Source organism: Mytilus edulis, chromosome 12, assembly GCF_963676685.1.
Source record: "Mytilus edulis chromosome 12, xbMytEdul2.2, whole genome shotgun sequence".
Classification (NCBI taxonomy): Eukaryota; Metazoa; Mollusca; class Bivalvia; order Mytilida; family Mytilidae; genus Mytilus; species Mytilus edulis.
Genome location: NC_092355.1, coordinates 14,078,429 through 14,104,044, shown reverse-complemented (window position 1 = coordinate 14,104,044; position 25,616 = coordinate 14,078,429). Strand labels below are relative to the sequence as shown.

The window sequence follows — 25,616 nt, the reverse complement described above, 5'->3', positions numbered from 1 at the left end:
TTATCTCCCCCATGGAAACTTCCTACAAACATATATTGCAATTTTACACATATTTTACTGAATATGAAATGTTTTAATTCACATAATGTTTATATTATATATTGATCCACATACATGGATAGATTTTGTACTTTAAATTCAATAGTTCAAGTATTCTTTAATTCATTTAGATGACAAATCTGGACTTAGTATCACTGAATTGTAAGTACTTTATTTTAGGTGTCAGTATATTGAAAGTACTTTTTTTTAAGTATAAATGTATTGTTTGTACTTTATAATGACAGATCATATAACAATGTGAGATAATACTTAGATACAAAAAATAGAGCTGCAAAAAGTGTAGGAGCAAGCCAAAAAACTTTTATGTTAAGGAACTGCTCACCCCACCGTTGCATCTAAGAAAACCCGCGGTTCTTAGTTCATAAGTATTTGATGTTTCATCTTGTGAAACTATCCAGATTGTATTGTCATTTTGATTTTTTGTCAGTTTTTCGTCAACTTGAATAGTACTTAAAGGAATATTCATTTCCCCCATCTTTTTAAATAGCACTATAGCGGGGTTTTAACAGTGTTTCGTCTAATTGTCAATCCTTGTATTTGTGATAATATCTACTTAATTTTTGCTATATCGATACACTGAGTTCTTTATACGGTACTCATTGTCAAAGACGATATTTTTGTCTTGACGTCGTTGCCAAATTCACCTTTTTTTGTTGGCGTCTTTGTTAAATTTGCTTTTTTGGATTTTTTTAATCAGTTTTATAGTATGTTTGTGATGTATGTTGTCACAGTTTTGGCTGATACATCCCAATTAATTATTCCATTAAAGTATTATGCCTGTTAACGCACGTCAACTGAGTTTGTCTGTATACAGAAATCATAAACAACCGTCACACCACTGGAAGGTTAAGTTAGGGTTAAAATCAATTTTAACCAATCATTTCCGTTGGAAAAAGCCTCTACTAAGTCAAAAATAGGTCAGTTGTATTTTCATCGTTTAATTGTTGATAGCGGTTGATTGTCCCGGTTATTGTGAAACTCTTTTTATTGAAATTGCCTTGGAGATCGATATATTTGTCGAAAATGTTAAGAGACATTTTAAAAATTGTCCAAATGCTAATTTGATACTGTAAAATTGACACCGCAAATGCTTTTGTTATTTCATGTTTTTTTTTTAAGCTTCCTAAATTGATCTTTATAGTTTCATTCTTCATGTTATACTGCTTCTGATTGGTTGACGTCATTTTGTCTATCAGATAAATGATAATTTTGTTATTTGACCGTGACGACATCAATGTGTTTTCATGATTGACTAGTTAAAAATGGAATTTCGAATTTATTAAAAATGAACGACTTTATATTTTTTCTATCTTTTCGAAATAACAACAAAAAAAGTACTTTATATATATAAAAAAAAATAAACCGTTACGTGGGTTTTCAGTGTGCACTACATTTTGATGATATTTCTTCAAACTCAGCTTTTATTATAACCATTCCATAAATGGTTAATTTAAATTCAACAAATGATTACGTTATTTCAGTAATATGAGGTAGGAATAATATCATTATTGTTTTTGTTCTTTTAGTATTTGTATTTTTGGCACTTTTTAAAAAATTGTGAAGGATTTATCTTTATTTTAGATAATGAAATACTTGACATGAGTCCAGTAACACAACCAAAATTTTACATAATATTTTATTGCATATAAAAAAATTAGCCATTACAGGAGTTTACCAATCTAAATGTCACCTTTGTTTTCCCCTGCGTACAAGCTGTAGTAACCAATACCAGCAACCTCACGTTACCTACATATTATATTGAAACACCCAATAAAAACAGAATTGTGCTTTTAAACACATAAGATATAGGTTTTTATGAATAAGAAATTGGTTACTGCAATGACAAGTAGGATTAATTTCCTATAACTGTCAAATTCAAGGGAATATTTTTCTCGACCTTTTACCGTAAGCAACCGGATGTGACGTACTTTATGTTTTGTATAACACCTATATATTATATATATTATATTGGTTTCGGTAGCATTAGTCAAATGCAATGCCTCTTATTTCTTGTACTGCAAAGACATTGTTGATTAATTTCCTATAATTGGCAAATTCATGGGAATTTTTGATCGACCCTTTTTCGTCTGCAACGGATTGCGACGTTCTATAATTTGGTAGTATAACACATTTATATCATGTTGGTTCCTGTTACATTGGTCAAATGCAGCTTGTTTTTAAGTAAATCATATTCGACACTATTTGATAGTCTGAGATCGCTTTCGGTCCTGATTTGCTCAGTGGTTTCAAACAGAAAAAATATGTTGAAATTGGTGTTTATTGATTATCAGACACAATGTTTAGACATAATTTGGATCCTCTGGTCAAATTGGTGAGGTTTCACGAGAGAGCCAAATGATTTTTTTTCTTTTTCTATATGTTATTATTTTTGAAGATTTTATTTTCATTTATAACACTCCGTATGTCTTTTGTAAATACATTATACACATCAATGTACACTAGTACTACTAAAATATCAATATACACTATTTAGTTAGTTTTCTAAGAACAGACATTTGTAACAATATCTGCTAGATTTATTTCCAATATGTCTCTGATATTCAAACAGTGGTCCGAATAATCCCCGTCATACACAATGTGATTTCGAACTCATAACAAAATCATCAACGAAAAACAATAAAATACATAAAGCACAATGCATCTGTTCATATGATTAATATTAACAAATGATTAACTTTTACATTTTTTTCTTCAATAAATTGTTAAAATAATACCTTCTTTTCAGCGTTCTTATAATTGCTGAAGGCTGGAGTTCTGATCATACTTCTGATAGCAGTTGTCATTTGTATATGTTGTAAAACGCTATCATATGAACAACTTGAAACAGACGACCCTTTTAAAGGTAAACTAATTTTTTTTCAACAAATGTTGATAAAACTCAGTTCCATTGTATCTTATGATTTAGATATTTTCATTTTATGTTTTTTTAATAGCCATATAATTGGGACAAAGTTTTATTAGTTGACATCACTTAAAAAGAATACCTATGCTTTAGTCATCTTTTTATTCATTTAAATGAATTTCATTGTGGTAATTTGTGGTAATTTGGCTATTGTTGCAATTTGAAATATAACAATCATAAGCTTCAAACAGCGTGTAACTTCGCATTTGCTGCATTTTTACGTGCGAGTGAAATTGCCACTCCATCACATGTTGAACATAGGCGAGATATATATATTGATCATATAAAGTCAGCTTTTTATTACTATAGGTTTTTCTGAACTGATAAAAAAGGGAGATCCATTACTTTAAAAGTTTGTTGATAAAAATAAACAAATGAGATTTGTCCTCTACATTTACGTAGTTTGATAACTTTTTTCCAAATAAGACCTGGAAATAATGGTCCGCTTTTATACATATTAATGGGAAATCCTTTATAAGAGTTCAGTTTCAAATTGGTTTGAACATAGGACTCCGGTCAAGTGAATAAATGTTGAGTTGTACACGTTGCTTATATTTGTATTGTTGTATAGTATGGTTGTTATACTACCTTGAACTGTTGTATAGTATGGTTGATATACTACGTTGAACTGTTGTATAGTATGGTTGATATACTACGTTGAACTGTTGTATAGTATGGTTGATATACTACGTTGAACTGTTGTATAGTATGGTTGATATACTACGTTGAACTGTTGTATAGTATGGTTGATATACTACGTTGAACTGTGGTATAGTATGGTTGATATACTACGTTGAACTGTTGTATAGTATGGTTGATATACTACGTTGAACTGTGGTATAGTATAGTTCATAAACATGTACTACGTTGAACTGTTGTAAGTATGGTTGATCTACTACGTTCAACTGATATGGTTGAATTTAAAAACCTATGTAATTTCAGAATTTGTTTAAGTGTGAATTTTTTGTCATGGATTGATAAATTTTGTTTGGCGATGCTCACAAACGGAGTTTGCTAGCATTTGGCTGAATTTATCACAGTTGGCGTCTGGTAGCCCAGTTGCCATTTGGAGAAAACATATGATGGTTGCCCTTCAATGTTTTTATCTTGGACATTAATGAGAAATTGTCGATGAATGCAAATTCGTTGGCCGGTTGATACATAGTTGAACTGTCCTAATAAATCCATTACAAAAAATTGCCAAAATTCAAACTTACTATTTGTTGTTTTTTATTATGATCATATATTAGTTTGTCTTACAATTTGTTGACATTTGTATAACGAAGGTAATCTGGAGTCGTTCGAAATATTACGAGGGATTTCAACGAATTTGGGTTATCTTTTATCTGGTATATCGTATTCCTAAATTGACTTCTGTTGGTTTCTTTCGAATATTTAATAATAAGATTTAATCATTCAACATTAAATCAATTTAATAAATTGAGAGTATCGTCTGCTAAACTAGAGTTAACTTTTCTTTAATTTTGATGGACTTAAGCGTCTTTTGTTAACCTACATTTTTCATAAGCGGTTTTCCCGCTTTTATTTGGTATAAAATTGCATGCTTTTCGTGATTTATTCATTGCGTGATTTGAACTCTGAATGAACACAAAAACCCACCCTATCCCACCCTTTAGAATATTTTTTCTGCTGTTTGTTGTATATTTTCAGATATTGCCAAAAGAAGCGTCATGGATTGGACATAATTTTTACTGAATACATAGTTTTACTGAAGGGCTGAATTTATCACAGTTGGCGTCTGGTAGCCCAGTTGCCATTTGGAGAAAACATATGATGGTTGCCCTTCAATGTTTTTATCTTGGACAATAATGAGAAATTGTTGATGAATGCAAATTCGTTGGCCGGTTGATACATAGTTGAACTGTCCTAATAAATCCATGACAAAAAATTGCCAAAATTCAAACTTACTATTTGTTGTTTTTTATTATGATCATATATTAGTTTGTCTTACAATTTGTTGACATTTGTATAACGAAGGTAATCTGGAGTCGTTGGAAATATTACGAGGGATTTCAACGAATTTGGGTTATCTTTTATCTGGTATATCGTATTCCTAAATTGACTTCTGTTGGTTTCTTTCGAATATTTAATAATGATAAGACGCTAAACACAGAATGCTGTTTTTAAAAAAGACACTCTTCTGAAGTAAATGAAATCGAATGTGTGTTAATGTTCTACCTGGCATAAAGCAAGTACTTTTGTCGAATCTTCGAGAAACATAGATATCTTTTAAAATTACAATATGAACCAGAGGGGAAAATACTATGGACACAATGAATACGACACGATAGAAATACACACAGGAACATAAAGAAAACGAAAAATAAACAATTAGTAGTCGTTAATGAACTGCAGCTAAATGCATTATGATTCAGTAATATTATGTCCAATTTGACACTTATATTCTGGGATTGGAATGTATAGGTATTCAGCTTTAGATGCAACATGCAGAAGACAGAAAGGTAATTTATTAGAATAATTCCTTGATAATAGAAGTCTTTTTTCAAAAGTTATATTTTGAACAAGCATTTGTTGTGTGTGATGACCCGATTTCAAACATCAGACACTTTCTAATTGATCCAAATAAGTTGCTGTTGATGCTTGCCTCAGTTTATAAATACATGAAACAACAAAATTTAAAAGTTGTTTCATAGAATAAAACTGAGAATGGAAATTGGGAATGTGCCAATGAGACAACAACCCGACCATAGAAAAAAACAACAGCAGAAGGTCACCAACAGGTCTTCAATGTAGCGAAAAATTCCCACACCCGGAGGCGTCCTTCAGCTGGCCCCTAAATAAAGTATATTTTGTGATTTCAGGAAATAAAGACGGCATTAGTAATAAAATGTTCATTATATATAACGAATATTGTACGACGATTGAAGTGTCTTCTAAACCACAAAAACGCACTGATACAGGTTTTGTGAAATATGGATATTTTGAAGTTTGGCCAAAACGTACAACAAAAGGAATGAATAATGGTGACATTGAAAGCGGCAAGAACTATGAAATCATATTGAAGAAACCTTTCATAGGTTGTAATGTTCGCGTAAAGTACACACAATACTTTCTACATTATTTCCCCTATCCATGGTACGGACGCATCGGCCTTCAACATATTAGAGGGAATGAAATGGTCTTCACGACGAAAGGCAAACTAGAATATCGGAGATAAAAGAAAAAAAAATCTGCAACAATAACGCTTCAAGCTTGCTCAACGACTTTCGAGAATATACGTTTCATCAAACTTCAAACTGGAATAGTGCTAGGCAAAATATATTTAAGTGATGTGTCTTTTAATGTTTTGTAGCGGTACAACATATAAGGCTGTCATAATACAAAAGTTTGATATTTCTATATTAACTAATATTAATAAAAATCGCAAAATATATTAGTAAGCCAAACACAAATGAACTATGAATAAAAATAAATCTTAAAGTCAATAATTCTAAAATTAGTTATGCCATATTTAGTTTATAGAAAAATATTCCTTACTCGTTATGAGAGAAAGCAAGTTATCGTCAGCAGTCATTCACGTTGTATGGATCAATATAGGCAACAGTAGTATAATATAATCAAAATGAGGATGTTAATTTGATGTATGTCTTTTTGTGCTTCTTCGTTACATTTGTTGTTGTTATAGTGATTAAGATGATAACACAATGTTGACTGCTGTACCCCTATTTTTGACATTTTTACCTATTATGTCTGTTTGTTTTGTTCACGCATCGGTGACTATATAATGGAATTTGATGCGACTGTCATACAAGTGAGAGGTTTAGCTAGCTATAAAACCAGGTTCAATCCACCATTTTCTACATTTGAAAATGCCTGTACCAAGTCAGGAATATGACAGTTCTTGTCCATTCGTTTTTTATGCGTTTTGTTATTTGATTTTGCCATGTGATTATGGACTTTCCGAATTGATTTTCCTCTGAGTTCAGTATTTTTGTGATTTTACTTTATACAGGGGTTCTAAGGTCAAAAACTGATTAAGAGGAAAACAGATCTGGGTTTCAAACTAAGCTTTTGGGAAAAACACATCAACTATAAGAGGAAAACAAAAAATAACAAAAACACTGAATTGAACAAAAAAAAAACAAAAAAACAAAAAAACAAACAAAAAACAAAAAACAACGCTTACAAAAATAGAAACGAATTATTCGATAACAACAGTTATATTTCTGACTTGATACAAGACATTAGAAGAAAAAAGGTTGATTGAAACTGATTCAATGGCTAGACAGGCCTCCCGATTTATGACAATGTTAAATAAATGATTCTGTATATACTGCCGCTTCGTTCAATAAAATCAAAAGCAGTAAAATAAGTAACACTAGACTACAAGAATAGTAAGCTGAAAATCCGAATAAATATTATTCTAAGACAAAATTTAAATTCGTGTATGGTGAACTTACTGCTTATCTTATTACTAGTTTGAATTCCGGGTAATTTGACGAAATAGAGGAAGAGTAGTTTCAAAGTCAGAATTTATACCAACCATTGACAACAGATAATGCAGATAGGTCAAACTTATCTGAAATGACTATATGTGTTTGAGCAATCTTCGCTAGACTGGGTAACGATCCAGTCCGTTTCTCTACTCCTTTGGCAGATTGAGCCAACCTTTGTGATTACTATGATGCGCTATCTACAAGAAGAGAAAAGCCCATTCCGACTTCAGCATTCTTCACCAATGATATCACTTGAGTTCTATCAGTGTAGAGGTGTAAAAATGGTTGTGTATAGTGTTCACAAATATCATGAAGTCAGAACTTAAATATATGTTGACACCCCAAAATTTGCGCGAGAAACAATTCCCGGCACTTCAATAAATTAATTAAGAACTTAAACATTTTGAGTTTTTCACAGATACACATAATAACAATAACAGTTTTTAGTGACAAAATATTTAAAAAAATAATAGTGAATTTACGACACCAACCTTTCGTGCGTATGATAACCCATGCGTGAATGTTTTCGCAGTCGAATATTCTCTATCCACCTTAAAGATGCTTTTTGATTTTTACGCAGTCGGTTACAAATTCGACCAATAAAATAAATACCTCGTGTCTTGGAAAATCTATTGCTATACGCCAAGTGTTTACAGAAGGTGACTGGATCGCAACCCTTGTCTAGCGAAGATGATTTTGAACAAAAACTAAATAATGATCAGCAATACGAGAACAACGATACGGAGATATTTGTCAAGAATTCTATTATCATCTACAATGTTGGAGAGTTTTTTTTAATATGCACATAGGCCTACGTGGGCGACACAATCTCTTTATATCATCTAGCTATGTTCATACATGGCTTATACAGTTAATTAATCGAATATACACCTTTAATTAAATGACTGAAATACACATGATGTCCAAATAAGAAGCATGAATATAGAAAAATTAATATTTTATTACAGTAAAGATTACTTGATTTGCTTAATTGAGAAACAGCTACATATTAAAAATATATAACATTTCCAGTTGTAAGTAATGAATTGTTAACTCAATGTACAGTCTGTATAAACAAGAAAATTAATATAATTTCTGTGAGATAAATATATGTGAGATAATGCCATATAATAATAAAAGGTATAAGTAATCAGATATTGCCAGTTTTTCCATTTAAAACAACAAGCAAGCATGCATATATTTGATCGCAAATAAATAAATAAAGACTTTAATATATCAAACGATGAAAGACATTTAATGCATTATTTGTAATAATAACATCAATTAGATACTAACCACTAGTCAATCGTTTAGTTTGGTTTGGTACTGCTGTGTCCAAAGTTTACAACAAAATTAAGTTTTCGTTGAAAAATGTTAAACGAACAATGACAGCAGAATATAGCTTCAAGCAGGGACAAGGAATTATTGACCAAGCGTTAATATATATTTATTCGTTTTAAATTACCTTTCTTTGGAGTAATTAAGTAAATAATTTGTTCTAAAATTTCGAGTTTTTTTCTTAAAAATGGCAAACAAATAAAGAAAACAGAATAAAATTACAGCCCCACAAGAAATCAATGACTCACATTGATATAATTATTAATTTCAAATTACTTTTCTTTGGGATAAATAATGTTAATGAAAGTTCTACAATTTCAAGTCTTTCATAAATTTATAAGACTCTTGATCATTGCTTCAATCGCCACCACAACCCCCACCACCACACCCACCACCGCCACAACCCCCGCCACCACACCCTCCCCCACCACCTCCACCATCGCCACCACCATCTCCACCGCCACAGCCGCCACCACCACCGCCACTATCACCAAAGTCTCCTCCAGCGCCATCATTTCCAGCCTCGAAGTCACCAATATCGTGTGTATCATATCCGTAATCATTGTCATTACCACAATCATAGTCAATATGATCGATGTCCACGCTTCCACCGTCACCAAAGTCACTCCAACTTCCCCAAAACCCACCGTAGGGAGTTGGTCCCCATCCCCATCCCCATCCCCAGCCCCAACCTGGTCCATAACCACCAAGACCATAACCTATGGCTCCTCCAAGGATTACACCTAAAAAGTACAATATGACATCTAAACTTGCCTCCTATACATTTCAATGAAGTACTGATTATTTGGGTTATATTGTTAGTGTCGTTTTGAGCCCCTAAACGTTTGAAAGTCAACTTTTTATTTTAATGTTATTCGTAAAGTGATACAAGGTAAACTTCAAGTGTTACAAGGTCAACTTTGTTGTGTGTTCAAGGTTGCTTTAGTCGTGGTTTGAAGACGAAAATTGTTTTTGAATTGACTTTATTCTAATTTTATATCAAAAACTCAAAAATGTTTGCTTGCATTCATAAGGAAACTAATATTTAGAGATCATTAGAAAAAAAAGGCGATACTATAACCTAATCATCTAATTCTGGCAAAAATAAGTTTTATGTAAAACTTACTCGAACTTCAAACATAGGATACACAAAGTATTGGTTTATTCGTAAGACAATTACTAACCGGTTGTAAAGTCTGTGTTGCTCCGTTCCTCCCTATTCCCAGGTAATTGACCTTGTGGTTGGTCTGAAATAAATCATGAACCATGAATAGGTGAGTACTTTACTACGATTTTAAGAAAGCAGTAATTTGACACAAAAGCTCCCGAGACACCCACTCATGATCTAGAGGGGGTGAATGGGTCGTTGGTTTCTTTTCTTATAATTGTTTAATACAGTAACAAACTTTTTGCACTTTAAATAACATGAAAAAAAAATCTTTTAAGAACAGTTGACGTTCTTATTTCTCCCTAATTGTAAATGAGAACAACCTAATGTTCACTAGCTTCTGGATAATTCTTTACGAGATTTGGAGTCAAGAAATTTAAAATAACAGCAAAAAAAGAACTGACTTTCTAACCTGGTAAGTGATTGAACTTAGCAATAGTTTTATCACGCAGATATTGATAAAACAACTGAATAACTACCGGTTAATTTCACAAAATATTGTGTGGACGCGTGGAGAATGACCCTGCCTGCAGTAATGATCAAATGTATATTTCTATCAGGGAAATTTACTATCCACATTGTGTGTACATGATTATTAGGTGGCAGCACATTTTAAGTATGGACAAAACTGAACAATGTATGTGTTTGTTCAATAGGAAAAGTCGTTATATCAAAAAGACAATTCCTGGGAAACCTCTGTAAAAGTGACAGAAAACAATTAAAAAAATTATACCGAAATCTTCTAAATTCAAAAACAAAGGAAGTCAAAAAAACGTGACAAAATCAACCGCTTGACTATATCGATCGAAGGAATTGAAATCAACTGTAATATTCACGACAAAACTAGACAATTCAATTATCTGTAAGTCGCCATTATACAAAATGTCATTTCCAGATCTACAGGCATTAGAAAATAGTACGACAACTTCATTTTTCATGAAAATGTCTACGACAATTCACTTGACATCGTTGTAGGCATATTATTATCACGTCAAATGAATATATTTATAATAAATATACATCTTCCATTCAAAAGCAAATACATTTAAAAATCAAATTATTTATCAAAATAAAAAGATCCTCTGTTCTTTATAGCATGAACGATCAGTTCCTTAAAAAGTGTTATATCAAGCCGTTGATTTAGTGGGTTTCTGTTGGACAGTCTAGTTTTCTGTGTTGTTTTTAGTACTGTCTGTCATGGCAGTGCTGTTTTCAACTAGGATTAGATTGAGATTTTCTCCTTTGAAATCTATCGTCCTTCTTTTACGTCCTTAGAATCAGTTGTTGTACATTCTTTCGTTAAATAAAGAATTTCTTATTTTATTTTTATCATTTGAGAACGCATAAAAGTATCTTTAAATAGTAATGCTTAATTGCGTTCATATACCTGATCTTTCTGGTGTCTTCTATTTTTATTTTTAATACTTACATTGCACAACATTTGTAGGTGGAGATGGTCCAGCCGAATGACTATTGATTGAATGAGGAGGACGCTCAGGTCTTGCAGGAGGTGGTGGTAGCTTTAATTAAACAAAATCAATATGAAATGTCAAATCATTCAGTCGGAAAGCAAGCCCTTAGAAACGACCGTTGTTGCTACTTTCTTAAGACATCAATGGTACTGATATTAAAACCCGCCATTCAGAAAATGCGTCAATTTCGCGGGAAAAAAAATTGACGCCAATTTAATTTTTTTTCTTTTTTCTGTTTCTTACTTGCCATTAGGGTCAGAAATATTTTTATTTCGATTTTTTTTAAAAGCATGGTACATATTTAAAAAAAAAGTAAATGATACTTAAAATGTTAAATTGGCCGTTTTTTAACAATTACGTAACACCGTTGATCGTCATTCATAGAAGTTATGCGAAATTGTCTGTTATTTTGTCTTCTTTTTTCACAGATAAACAAAGATTATATATAGTATAAACAAATATTAAATATTACGTATCTCAAAATCAAGTCTAACGTTCTATCACCCCGTAGGAAACCACGTTCGAACTAAATTCCAAAAGAAAGACATGTTTTGACATTGTAGTGTTTTGGACTTACACATATTGATGTCACTTGCATAAGAACACAATGTATAAAATTGAGAATGGAAATAGGGAATGTGTCAAAGAGACAACAACCCGACCATAGAAAAAACAACAGCAGAAAGTCACTAACAGGTCATCAACATGATCAATGTAGCGAGCCATTCCCGCACCCGGAGGCGTCCTTCAGCTGGCCCCTAAACAAATATATACTAGTTCAGTGATAATGAACGCCATACTAATTTCCGAATTGTACACAAGAAACTAAAATTAAAAAAATACAAGACTAACAAAGGCTAGAGGCTCCTGACTTGGGACAGGCGCAAAAATGCGGCGGGGTTAAACATGTTTATGAGATCTCAACCCTCCCCCTATACCTCTAGCCAATGTAGAAAAGTAAATGCATAACAATACGCACATTTAAAATTCAATTCAAGAGAAGTCCGAGTCTGATGTCAGAAAATGTAACCAAATAAAATAAACAAAATGACAATAATACATAAATAACAACAGACTACTAGCAGTTAACTGACATGCCAGCTCCAGACTTCAATTAAACTGATTGAAAGATTATGATACACACATTCAGTATGTATTTTGAAAAACCAATGGAGAGTTCAGCTGTGAATATTTGACTGTATTGATTATTCTCTTGAAGTCAGTGAAAATGTTGACTAAACTAAAACAAGGTAAGGAAATCATATACTGTCTTTGTAAAACCTTAAATTAAAAACTATTATAAAAAAAATTGTGATGAAGGAATCCTGCAAAAGTAAATGAAAAAGTATTGTCTTAAATTTGAACTTAAAACAATCTCTTTCAGAGTAGCATTTTAATTACTCTTATTCAAAACCTGTTCATAATGACACACACACACACACACACAAATAACTAAGTAATTATATTTAACCTAAATTAAGTATTCATTTTTATTACTCATTACTAGGAATTACTTACCAATTACTCACTATTACTAGCAATTACTTATGTTTTACTAGATATGAAAATAGTTACTTGAAACAAGTAATTGTTTTACTGAAAATGTGTGTCTATTAAAAAAATTACTTAAATTAAAACAAATACTAATAATGATTTTACTCACTTGAGTAAATGAATTACTTAGTCCTTATTTAAGTAATAACTTACTGTTTGTAGTAAAACACATTACGTAGATTAAGTTATATACTAATGAACTACGCCTATTTTTTTTTAATTTATACTAAAATGCAGTATGAAAGTTACTGGAATTACTTCTGATAACTTTGATATAAAACTTGTTATTACTAAGTAGTCTTAGGCACTACATAATGTTGTTTGCTTGCATAAGGCTTGTTTTATATAATAATAAATGATTCCTATGAAATTTGACTCCATAATTTAACGATTTCAACATATGTAGGTTTCACAGTCTGAAAATTGCATACATTTGGATAACTATTATAGCAATTTTCTTTAAACAGGCTATTATCTCAACTTGGAATTGTCTATAATTATAGATTTTTTTTATAAATTCCATGTTTATTCTGTATTTCAATGTTCTGTGCGGCGCACAACACTTTCTATTACAAAGAAGATAACATATTTTCAATAGAATGCATGTTCTGTGCCGCGCACAACACTATCTATACAACATACATTGTATGGAAAGTACTAGTGTAATGGAATGCTTAAAAAAAATATATAGCAGAATAAACACGGAATTCATTAAAAATTTCAAGCACAAGAAATTATGCGAATTCCATAATTAAAAATAATTCCAAATTGAAATTATAGCCTGTTTTTAGACAATACTTTGAAATGCTTAAAATAAATTTGATTGGAATTACTTAGTATCAGAATTACTAGTCATTACTAAAATTATTTTCATATCAAAATATCTTCAAATTATCATTATTAATTTTTGATATAATTTTTATATGTAAACTTACATGACTTAGTCTTACTAAAATCCACAATCAATTATTTATTTTAAATTCATATTTCCTGTATTTAATAAGAAGTTTATGATTTGAGACTGATAAAATATTGAACCAATCAGAATTAAGGTTTCATTTGACTTTGGTAAGCTATTTTTGAAAATTGACTGGAACTCATTCAGATTTGAAATTGAACAAAAAGTAAACTGAGTTTGTTGAAATAATTTCACGTTGACAAGCATGAAAGGAAAGGAGAACCTTACAAAAAAGACACTTTGTGGGTATTTATGTGTCTAGCTACTCTTTGTGCACTAATTCAATTAAATGAAAATGTAACTCGAAGAGTTGCTGCACTCAAAAAAAATAATTACTTGAATTTACTTAAAACAAGTATTTAATTTACTCAAATTAAGTAAAAAACCAAGTAAAAATGTTTGTCAAAAAATGAGTAATTCCTAATAATGCCAAGTAATTGTAAGTAATTACCTAGTAATTAAATTTAAGTAATTTTTCAATGTATCTTAAGTCATTCTTTTAATGAATACTTAAGTAATTTCTTTCCTATATACTTAGTAATTCTTTTTATTATAGTAAGTAATTCATTTAATACACTTTAAGTATTTCTTTTAATTATAGTAAGTAATTCATTTAATACACCTTAACTGTTTCTTTTAATTATAGTAAGTATTTCTTTTAATTATAGTAAGTAATTCTTTTTATAAAAGTAAGTATTTCTTTTCATTAAAGTAAATAATTCTTTTAATACATATTAAGTATTTCTTTTAATGATAGTAAGTAATTCTTTTAATACATATTGACTATTTGTATTAATAAAAGTAAGTAATTCTTTTAATATTTATTGAGTATTTCTTTTACACATAAATTATATATATATTTATAATATATTTATAGATTAAAATAAAAATTCTGCACTGTTTTATTATAAATGCATATAATTTGAAATAGTAACATACCTTTTTAAAGAATGATCATATACTATATCCTTTATTATAATCCATTTCTCTTGTTTGTTGTAAGTTAACATGGGCTACCTCCCCAGCAACTCTTTGTTCATTTAATTGAATTCGTACACAAAGAGTAGCCAGAAACATGAAAACCCATAAAGTGTCCTTTTTGTAAGGTTCTCCTTTCCTTTCATGTGTGTAACTCGTGTAAGTATTTCAACAAACTCTGTTAACTTTTGTTCAAATTCAAAACTGAATGAGCTCCAGACAATTTTCAAAAATAGCTTACCAAAGTCAAATGAAACCTTAATTCTGATTGTCCGAATATTTTTTTCAGTCTCAAATCAATAACTACTTATTAAAAATACAGGAAATATTATACAATTTCGTACATTTATAATAAATAGTTAATTTTTAATTTTAGTAACACTAAGTCATGTTATTTTACATTATAAAAATTATATTAAAAATAGATAATAAGTAAATTAAAAAAAAATGTGTAGTTCTTGAATATATGACTTAATCTAAGTTATTTCTTTCTACTAAAAACAGTACCGGTAAGTCATTACCTAAATATGGATTAAGTAATTCATTTACTCAAGTGAGTAAAATTATTATTAGTATTCGTTTTAATTTAATTATTTTTTTTGATAGACACACTTTTTCAGTAAAACAATTACATGTTTCAAGTAACTATTCATATCTAGTAAAATATAAGTAATTGCTAGTAATAGTGAGTAATTGGTAAGTAATTCCTAGTGATGAGTACTAAAAAGAATACTTAATTCAAGTAAAATATAAATACTTAGTAATATTTTATTTTTGTGTGATGGGGAGGTAGCCCAGGTTAACTTACAACAAACAAGAATAGAAATGGATTATAACAAATGATATAGTATATGATAATTCTTTAAAAAGGTAGGTTACTTTTTTCAAATTATATGCATTTATGATAAAACAATGTGGATTTTTTTTTTTATTAATCTGTAGATATAATATTTATATATACTATTTATATCTAAAAGAATTACTCAAAGCCTACAAATAAATTTACTGTTTCAAGTAATTTAATTTCCAGAAATTACTTGCCATAAGTAAAAAAACTGGTACACGAAATACTTAGAGTAGTAAAAGAAATACTCAATAAATATTAAAAGAATTACAATTAAAGACTTAATGTATATTAAAAGAATTACTTACTTTTAATAAAAGAATTACTTACTTTTAATAAAAGAATTACTTACTTTTAATAAAGAATTACTTACTTTTAATAAAAGAATTAGTACTTACTTTTGATTAAAGAATAACTTACTTTTAATAAAAGAATTACTTACTTTTAATAAAAGTATTACTTACTTTTAATAAAAGAATTACTTCTTATAATAATTATAAGAAATACTTAATGTGTATTAAATGAATTACTTACTATAATAAAAAAAATAATTATTATATATGAAAAAAAAATACTTAGTATTTATTAAAAGAATTACTTAAGATACATAGGAAAATTACTTACATTTAATTACTAGGTAATAGCTTATAATTACTTGGCATTACTAGCAATTACTCATTTTGTGACAAACATTTTTACTTGTTTTTTACTTGATTTCAGTAAAATCAATACTTCTTTTAAATAAATTCAAGTAATTTATTTTTTTGAGTGCATAAAGTGTGACTTACTTATGACTTGTGATCTAAAGCATAATTGTTGACTTAGCACTCAGAAACTGCTCTGAAATACTGTTATATATAAAAATGCATAGTTATTATTATGTTTTTAAATAGAAGAAGAAAAATGTTAGACTGACTATTTTTGGTTCTTATTTATTTTCAAGTTCATGATTAGAACCATTTATTTATTGGTTTAGTGCCTTTTTTATAATATGAGCCCATTCATTTAGAACTTGTATGGAGTCATTGAGACACACTTTATTGTTATTTAGTTTCACTTTATTCATACAAGGATTGCTAACTAATTTCCTTTCATTTACATTCAGAACACTTTCATTATGATCTCTTTTAAGTTTAAATGAAAAAGGTAGAACCAGGTATTAGTAATGAAAAAAGGAATTCCTGTTTTTAATCATTTTTATCCTGTCATGATCAATTATTCATGAATAATTTGGCTACTCCTTGTATTAATTTAGTTGAAATTTTATTTCTATGTTGAAATATTTTAATTACAACAGTAAAAATACAAAATATAAATATAAAATTAACTCTTGGAATAATAATATTATTGCACATAGTGCCTATATTTCACTGAGACTGAGTTCTGAAAAGTGATAAAATGTGTTTCTCTAATTTTTTGCTCATGTCTTAAGTATCAAAATATATTTAATCAAATTATTTTAATAATATCCACATGTAAATAACAGCATATGGTGCTTAATATAATAATAGTTTGTTCATGAGAGTGTCAAACAAAGGGACGTAACTCGTAAATTACCATCGCCCCCTCGTCAGAAATATCGACACATCGAAGTGGCACATTTGCGTATTACAGCGTATTAAGTGGCACAAATTTGACATATCATGGTCTACGTTATGTGACATAACAAAATTTAGATTCAGCATAGCTTCCCGAGAAGTTCCTACGCATTGTTGTAAATTTAGGTTTACATTTGCAGTCGTGAATGTTGCGATAAAACAACACGCTCAACTCGTGAGATACATATATAATGGTATATTAATCTTAGGTGTAATATTTAGTTTTACCTACCGTTGGTTTGATAGCCTCCAACCAAGCCCTAGCAATAAAAGAGAAAAAAGAATAGACTACATCGAGATGCGCATCTGATGCGGTAATCTTCATAGTATATACACTTTTCTTATAGGGTAGTGGTCCTTTTACAAACTGCAATAGAGTTTAAAGGGAAATAGACTGAATTAGGCACTTCAACCAATTTACAGTTGCAATTTTAAATTGGTTGATCAATAAGATTTGACTTCGGCTTAGCGCAGTGACCTCATGTTTATAATTGAATAGATACTAGAAAAGTCGTCTGAATTTTATTTCTTTTACTTTCATTCAGTTTCCCTCAGTTTTTGTCTCCTTAGTCAATTGATAAGATTTAAACATCGAAACACTACTGTTGCATAATATTAAAACCGATGATTAAGTGACATACAAACGACGTTATGATATTCATGTATATCGTGTTGAAGGCCGTACTTTAACCTATAATGGTTTACTTTTTTAAATTGTTATTTGGATGGAGAGTTGTCTCATTGGCACTCACACCACATCTGCCTTTATCTATATCGTCTAGAACGTTTTTACAACATAATTTCTCAGTCCCAACGTTGAAATGCTTTAATTCTGCATATATTTCAAAATATCACATCTTGCAAATGTAGGTAGTTTCAGTTAAAGGTAAAGTAAATTCGAACAAAACCTTAACCTAACAAATACAAGAAAACGAATGAATGAACCAAATAAAACCGCCTTCTAATATCGTAATCGGGCAACAAAACAAATACAAAATATGTTCAACTATAGGTTACTTACATCATGTCCTCATCACCTGCAGTAAACAAAATCCAGTTCATTTTAATATATTCTTTTTTTGTTCCCTTTTTAAAGATGTCTGGAACACCCATTAAATGTATAACCTGTCTTCCTTTTGGGAGTTGAGGAAATCCAGCTGTATGAAGACACATTGGTCCAACTGCCATGAAATTAGCTACCATCTAAATAAAATGATTAAAGGCTATTACAAATTATTGCTTATCAAGAGGTATAATATCATGATTATGAAGTAAGGAATATGATGGTCTGAAAACAATTTGTAAATACAAATGATTCAAGAATATAAGACAATGTTCAAATAGACAATTTCGGACAACAAAATGAAGAATACAGAATAAAAGGGATATAATATATCAACACAGATCTCCTATCAAGTCCTCAATATACTAGAAATATATATAGTAATAGAAACAAACACATTAAAAAGCAGTCATACTGAACGAATGAAAGATTTATTTTATTCGAATTACTGAACTAAAATCCATTTTCATCCTTGATGGCAAAGAATGTATTTGCAGAGTTTGACAGACCGAATTAGGTATTAGTTTAGTTTACTCTTCTAGAGTCCAACCATTTTTTTTCGACAGGAGCTTGAGTTTCCCATTTACGATGAACAAATTTTGATATACAACAATTAAAGTTTGATCTGAAGAACGTTATTTGATATATATAAAAAAAGAAGATGTTGTATGATTGCCAATGAGAAAACTCTCCACAAGAGACCAAATGACACAGAAATTAACACATATAGGTGACCGTACGGCCTTCAACAATGAGCAAAGCCAATACCGCATAGTCAGCTATAAAAGTCTCCGAAATTACAATATAAAACAATTCAAAGGAGGAAACATATGGCCTTTTTGATACATTTTTAACAATATTTATTTAAAGGTTCAAAAGTTATTCTGACAAAACGTGCTATATGAGTAATATTAAAACGATTACCTTGAGTTTAATACCACCTTTGTGGTGGTAATAGTCGCGGTCCTGGTACCATAAGAGACTACTGTCATCATATAACACAAAGTAACGGGACTTCCATCCGATGAAAAAACATCCTTCTGTATAGAGTTAAAACAGGTTATATGTTAGAGGAGCGTCTAAACAATGTATATTTGTATTATGTTATATTTGAAATGTCCCTTTTCTATCACTATCATGATTAGATCCTAATATTTTTCTTCTAACAAAGATTAATTAACTGTACGAAGCTTTTTCGAATGTTTGGTTCTCAATACTCTTTAATTTAATTCTGTATAAGTTCCTATACATTTTTAAAATTCTAACATTTCGTTGGCTGTGCGATTTTCCAGTGAAGGTAAATAAAAAAAAGCTGTTCGGACGTCTTATCTAAATAGTGGTATTTCCATTTTTACAGTTACTTTGAACGTTGTACATTCAAGACTAATCAGAATCGTCAGGTAACAAAGTATGTTGGGATACAGTATAGTTATCAAAGGTACCAGGATTATAATTTAGTACGCCAGACGCGCGTTTCGTCTACATAAGACTCATCAATGACGCTCATATCAAAATATTTATAAAGCCAAACAAGTAAAAAGTTGAAAAGCATTAGGATCCAAAATTCCAAAAAGTTGTGCCAAATAATGCTAAGGTAATCTATGCCTGGGATAAGAAAATCCTTAGTTTTTCCAAAAATTCAAAGTTTTGTAAACAGGAAATTTATAAAATTACCACATTATTGATATTCATGTCAACACCGAAGTGTTGACTACTGGGCTGGTGATACCCTCGGGGACGAAACGTCCACCAGCAGTGGCATCTAGTATAGGAAAATCAAAATATATGTGCCTTTTTATTCTTTTATATTAAAGATACTCGAGACACTCTTTCACGTTTAATACAATATCTAATATGTAAAATATTCAATTTCTTTCAGTACAACTCATTCATACAATTTTGGTTGTATTAGGACAGATATCGCGCGGGAAGCAAGAAATGCCTAACTTTTTGTAGCGACAAGTTCTTTTGTTGTTTGTCCTTTTTTCTATTGACCATATTTTTTTTCGCAATTAAGATAAGTTTATCCTCTGACTTAGTTCTCTGACTTATAAAATATAAATATAGATAATCTACATATTATATTAAAACATAATGCATTCTAATTACATAGAAGAATTGAATGCTTGTAATTGAATGCTGATACCACAACTCTAATAGTGAAAGTTATATATGAAGCTTTTCATATGAGCTGTATGCTTTTTGCTTTAAATGTTGTCACGGGCAGCACGTGTAGACATAAACTATGAAATGAGAGTGCCTTTCGATTGTGATCAACCAATCGAATTAACGGAATATATATTTTTTTTTACATCTAATGTAATTAAATGATGTTAGTAAATGCACTGAATGAAGAAGAACTTGTCTTTTCATATGATTAAGTAAAACTATATATATGTTACAGTAAATAGGTGAAATTAGGAATTATACGTAATTTCTAGACAATTTAGTAAATACCTGTAATCACTAGTCGAATTTAATTTAAGATGATTACATATATAACTCATTGTTTCAGTAAGTACAGGTAATAACTGATTTTTTTAGTAATTTCACAGCTATTTACTTACTTGATAGTTCTGTTTCAAAGTTTTAGACATAATTTAAAAAACCAAACAAGAAGTTAAAGGACTAGAACGGGAAGGCTTCCCTTTGGGTTAAAAATAGTTTTACTTTTAAAAGACCTATTAACTTAAGGTCACAAAACAGTAAATGGGCTTTGTCACAAATTTTGGTATAATTTTGCATATGTTTTATCACTTAGTAAATAGGTGCAAAAATCCATTCACAAATTAGTAATTACTAGTAATAACTGGGCAGTTTTAGGAATTACTTGTATTAACTAAGTTCAACAGAAATTACATGTAATTCCTAAATTTTAGTAATTACGTGAAATTCCCAATTTCATCTATTTACTTAAACAAATATATATTAACCTTTAATTCGCCGTTTCAGAATATAATGCATCCTGGGTAATATTTCAAAAGTGTACACCAAAACGTCGTGATTTGTTAAAGACGTGCTAAACAATGAAAATTCAACCAATAACGTTATTTTCATTTTGGGGTACGAACAATAAAATTACACATAGTACTTTAGATTGTGAAACATACCTTCATAAATCTTTAGGTAACCAGTTCTCACTACTCGTCCTGTTGGCTCTATAATAAAGTATTATACATAGATATCTATCTTGGTTAGCAAAAAGTAAAATCACAAAAATACTGAAATCCGAGGAAAATTCAAAACGGAAAGTCCCTAATCAAAGGCAAAATCAAAGGAATATAAAACACATCGAACGAATGCACAACAACTGTCATATTCCTGACTAAAGTCATAATCCCGTATGATATTTAAATATCTTGAAAGCTTTAATATTTCCTACGGGATTGTGACTTTATCAATGTTAAATTTACTGTTAGCAATATTCTATGTGGTAATTATGGAAGAAAGATTTGATGGATTGGTTAATGCAATCTCCTTTACGACTCCTTGTGCAGTATTTTTTTAAAGAATTAGTTGACTCAATTCTGATATAAAATACTCTAAATGTTCAGTTTTATTCTTGCAACAATTTTTATTCGCAAAGGGAAGGGCATATATTTCGCTCCTCAGCTGGTTTTACTGTTTTTGTTGTTGTATGTATAGAGGGTATTTATATTTGGACTGTATTTTCGACCGAATATTACATGTATGTGTTTTTTTGGAAAATTGAATCATTTCCGTTTCATCATAAGAAATATTGATCGTTTAGCACATTAAAAATGTGTTATATTTTTGAATTATACATTTATACAATATATATATAATCTTCAAGCTCATATGTGATACTTTTTAAAATAAATTAAAACTTGATATTAGTCAACATAACTGAATACATCATAAACGGGTCTGGTTGTAGTCTTTTATTTCTGTATTCTTTAATTAATAAGACCATTTTTTGTGCTTTATGCTTTCATAATTTTTTTCTCTATCGAGTATATTTCATCTTCCTTTTTTGTCGATTGTTCCTCGTGCTGCATTGTTTGATTGTTCCTCGTGCTGCATTGTTTGCCTTTTATTATGCACATTATGTCCAATATTATCTATTCTTTATACCCCATTCACATCCTCTTTTCGTGACAAAAAGGGGCAAGAAGAATAAATCTGCGTCCTCTTTTTTGTCACGAAAATGTTAACATTTATAAGTTTGAACAGCTATTTGCTTCCAACAATGTAATTGTATTAGAAAAACTATGTAAATTTATTAAGAACGTCCAAGAGAAGGTCGTTCCTCCAGGTTAGAACTTCTTAGTATCACTTTATATATGTATATTTAATTCACACATGCTATATAAGTTTGTATATTGTTAATATGTATATGTTCTCTGTAACAATTGTTTTAAGAGAATAAAGTATTAATTCATTCTTTTAAAACTTGGGTTATTTAAATCGTCTACTATATATTTTGCATACGTAATTTTAGTGTAAACATGGTAAATGTATACTCTGACTGCCGCCCAATATTTAGCTTTTAGAATGTGTAATTAGATCGGTTAATAACTTACTTTTTATACGTATTGAATTTGGCCCACAACAATCCATGTTGCTTGTTTATAAATTCCGCTGTATCAGTCTATCGATAAAAACTGTAAACAACAATTATCAAGTACGTACATTACAAATAATAGTTTATGTGTAATAACACACAAATATTTCAAAATAAATTATCAAACCATCCCGTTTTATATATGAAGGTTTAAAGATAAAATTCCAAATATCACAAAAATATCCAAGGAAATAAAAATAAATGAAATACTAAGTAAACTTAAATAGATTTGAACATGGTTGAGATAAGATCTATCGAATATATATACAAAATATACGTTGATATACAAATATTTAACTTCGTCCAGGTAAGAAATAAATCTAGAGCAACTATATTTATAAATTTAAATTGTAAAAAGGAATATGATTCAAGTGGTATAGCATTGCTTGATTGATTACAGCTGTTTGCGTATAGAAGAATTATTTTATGCAAACAAATACAATAAATAAAATGATGTAAAAATTGGGTTCAACAACCTTACGTGCTTTAGTGCTTTATCTTTTACATAATATTGAACAGTTTTCGGATTTGTTTGACCCTCCATGATATATTTCTGTAATGAAATCCCCGGAGTTACGGTATTGCAAGTTTGATGGTTTACCGTTAAAAAATGTGCACTGATGAGAAGTGAAAAATAATCCAAGAAATTGATTCATGTTACAACGCAACTTAAATAAATCAGTGAAAACGAAATTATTATTTTAAAAAATATGAAATATCTATTCCAACTACCGTGTTTTTCTAATCATATGAAACAGAGATCAATATGATGACTGCTTCATGCTTGGCAATTGGCATTTTGTTTTTATAAATCCTATTCCCTTGTTTCCCTTTTCTTCAAATTCTTGATTAAAAACTTTCCCTTACATTTAGAGCGCTTAGTGAAATCAAATAATAAATTCGTCCAACTCCTCCTAAAAGAAGCCTTTATATCCAAAATCACTCTTAAATATTATAGCTTACAGCATGTAATATTTCAGCTCAGGGATTTAGTTTTATTTGTACACCTATAATAAATTATTGTTTTCATTTTGATTGTATATTTGTTTTTGTATTTGTGTGTTTTAAGCACTTGATGGGTATAACACCAACGGACCCAGCACATACTAACAGCACAAGAAATTATGCATTTAGAAATATATATTTTTACAGTTACTTCAATCATTAAAAGATACGTAAAATAAGGGGAAAACAGTATTCTTAGTTTAAAACAATTCCGTACAATTATTGAAATTAATATGATGTGCTTTAAATGTTATACTATTTGACATCTTATTTCATTGTCTTTAAGGTAACCATATCTAATACGAGTTAAAAACTTATATAACATGGTTAAAGGATTTTGTGAGTCTTACTGTTAAATAATTAAAACATAAATGTACAGGGCTATGTTTGTTTGAGTGAATCGTCTACTACTACAAGCTTCCAATTGATTCAATTACAAGTTTTATGACTAAAACAAATACGAATTTGGTGATGTCTTACGGTTAGATAAATATAAATTACCAATTCATTATTACACAATTACACAATGCGAATCACTTTTTAACATATTTTATATATATATATATATATAGGAATAAGACGACGATTTGGACAGGATCTTCAAAGACTCACCCATCCAGAGCACCTAGAATAATCAACTGTTTGGTGGGTTTGTGTAACTTCGTCCTTATTTATCTATGTAGTGATTTATTTGTTATTTCATTTTTTGCTATTATGATGTCAATTTCCTTTCCAATTTTCTTGGTATCAACTGCCTCTTTTCTCCCAGATAACCTGGCCAAAGAAGAGTGACATATTAGGTTTCATTTTGTAGTATTAACGTTTCTCTGGTTATGCTCATGTAAGGTTGTCTGGAGCTGAACCTTTTTTATTTATATAGATTCTTGATATTTTGCTTTAAAGGTATTTTGCAAAAACAGATAGTGTGCCACATTTCTCTATGATCTGACTATGATCTGCATGACACCTTTAGCTTTACACTCAAAAGTAAACAATTTCATTTTTGGAAATTTTTCCTCGTACGTGTTGTATATAATATATCCTTACACATACAATGCAAACAAATCTCAAGGTCAAATAATACATATTTGGGGTACATGTTGTATTGTTTCACCCTAAAACATTACACATTCATTTTTTTCTATGGAAATACCTATCTCATGCACCTTTATGAGGCCTCCATTGGGGTGTCCAAATCATCAATTTATAACAAATGTTTTGCCAATATAATCACATAATCATTTATCATTTTTTCAACAAGATAATAAAAAAATAAAAAGAACAGTCTTAGATTATCAAGTAATAAAACAAAATAATTATGAAATATTTGGTCTGATAATTGAATAATCACAGTGACTTTAAAAACGGCCAAGTATATCATAATAAAAATTCCATGCTATGCCATTATGAGGCTACTTATTAATTAGTGTAGTCCAAGAAGTGTCATTTCCCTATAATATAATCAATTAGGATATAGCAAGAAAAACTGTTCAGATCCCCTTCCTAAACTCATTAAGCACAGGCACTTGTCAAAGAATTGTTTTCCTTATAGGCGAGCGCCAAAACAAGGATTCGGAGGTTTTTAATGCACC

At 29.8% G+C, this 25,616-nt stretch overlaps 1 protein-coding gene and 1 long non-coding RNA gene across 2 annotated transcripts; one reads left to right on the top strand and one right to left on the bottom strand.

Annotated features, from left to right (window-relative positions):
• Positions 1–170: 170 nt before the first annotated feature.
• On the top strand, positions 171–6,453 carry LOC139497198 (uncharacterized). Its single transcript, XR_011657713.1, has 3 exons — positions 171–201; positions 2,807–2,923; positions 5,827–6,453. It is a non-coding gene; the product is annotated as an uncharacterized lncRNA (long non-coding RNA).
• Positions 6,454–8,404: 1,951 nt separating this feature from the next.
• LOC139497197 (heterogeneous nuclear ribonucleoprotein A1-like) lies at positions 8,405–23,376 on the bottom strand. Its single transcript, XM_071285291.1, has 8 exons — positions 22,979–23,376; positions 21,545–21,592; positions 19,359–19,474; positions 18,393–18,574; positions 17,604–17,631; positions 11,397–11,487; positions 9,984–10,046; positions 8,405–9,542 (listed from the first exon to the last, which is right to left on the bottom strand). The coding sequence occupies exons 1-8, from the start codon at positions 23,013–23,015 to the stop codon at positions 9,157–9,159; spliced, it is 951 nt and encodes a 316-aa protein (XP_071141392.1). The 5' UTR covers positions 23,016–23,376; the 3' UTR covers positions 8,405–9,156.
• Positions 23,377–25,616: the final 2,240 nt, after the last annotated feature.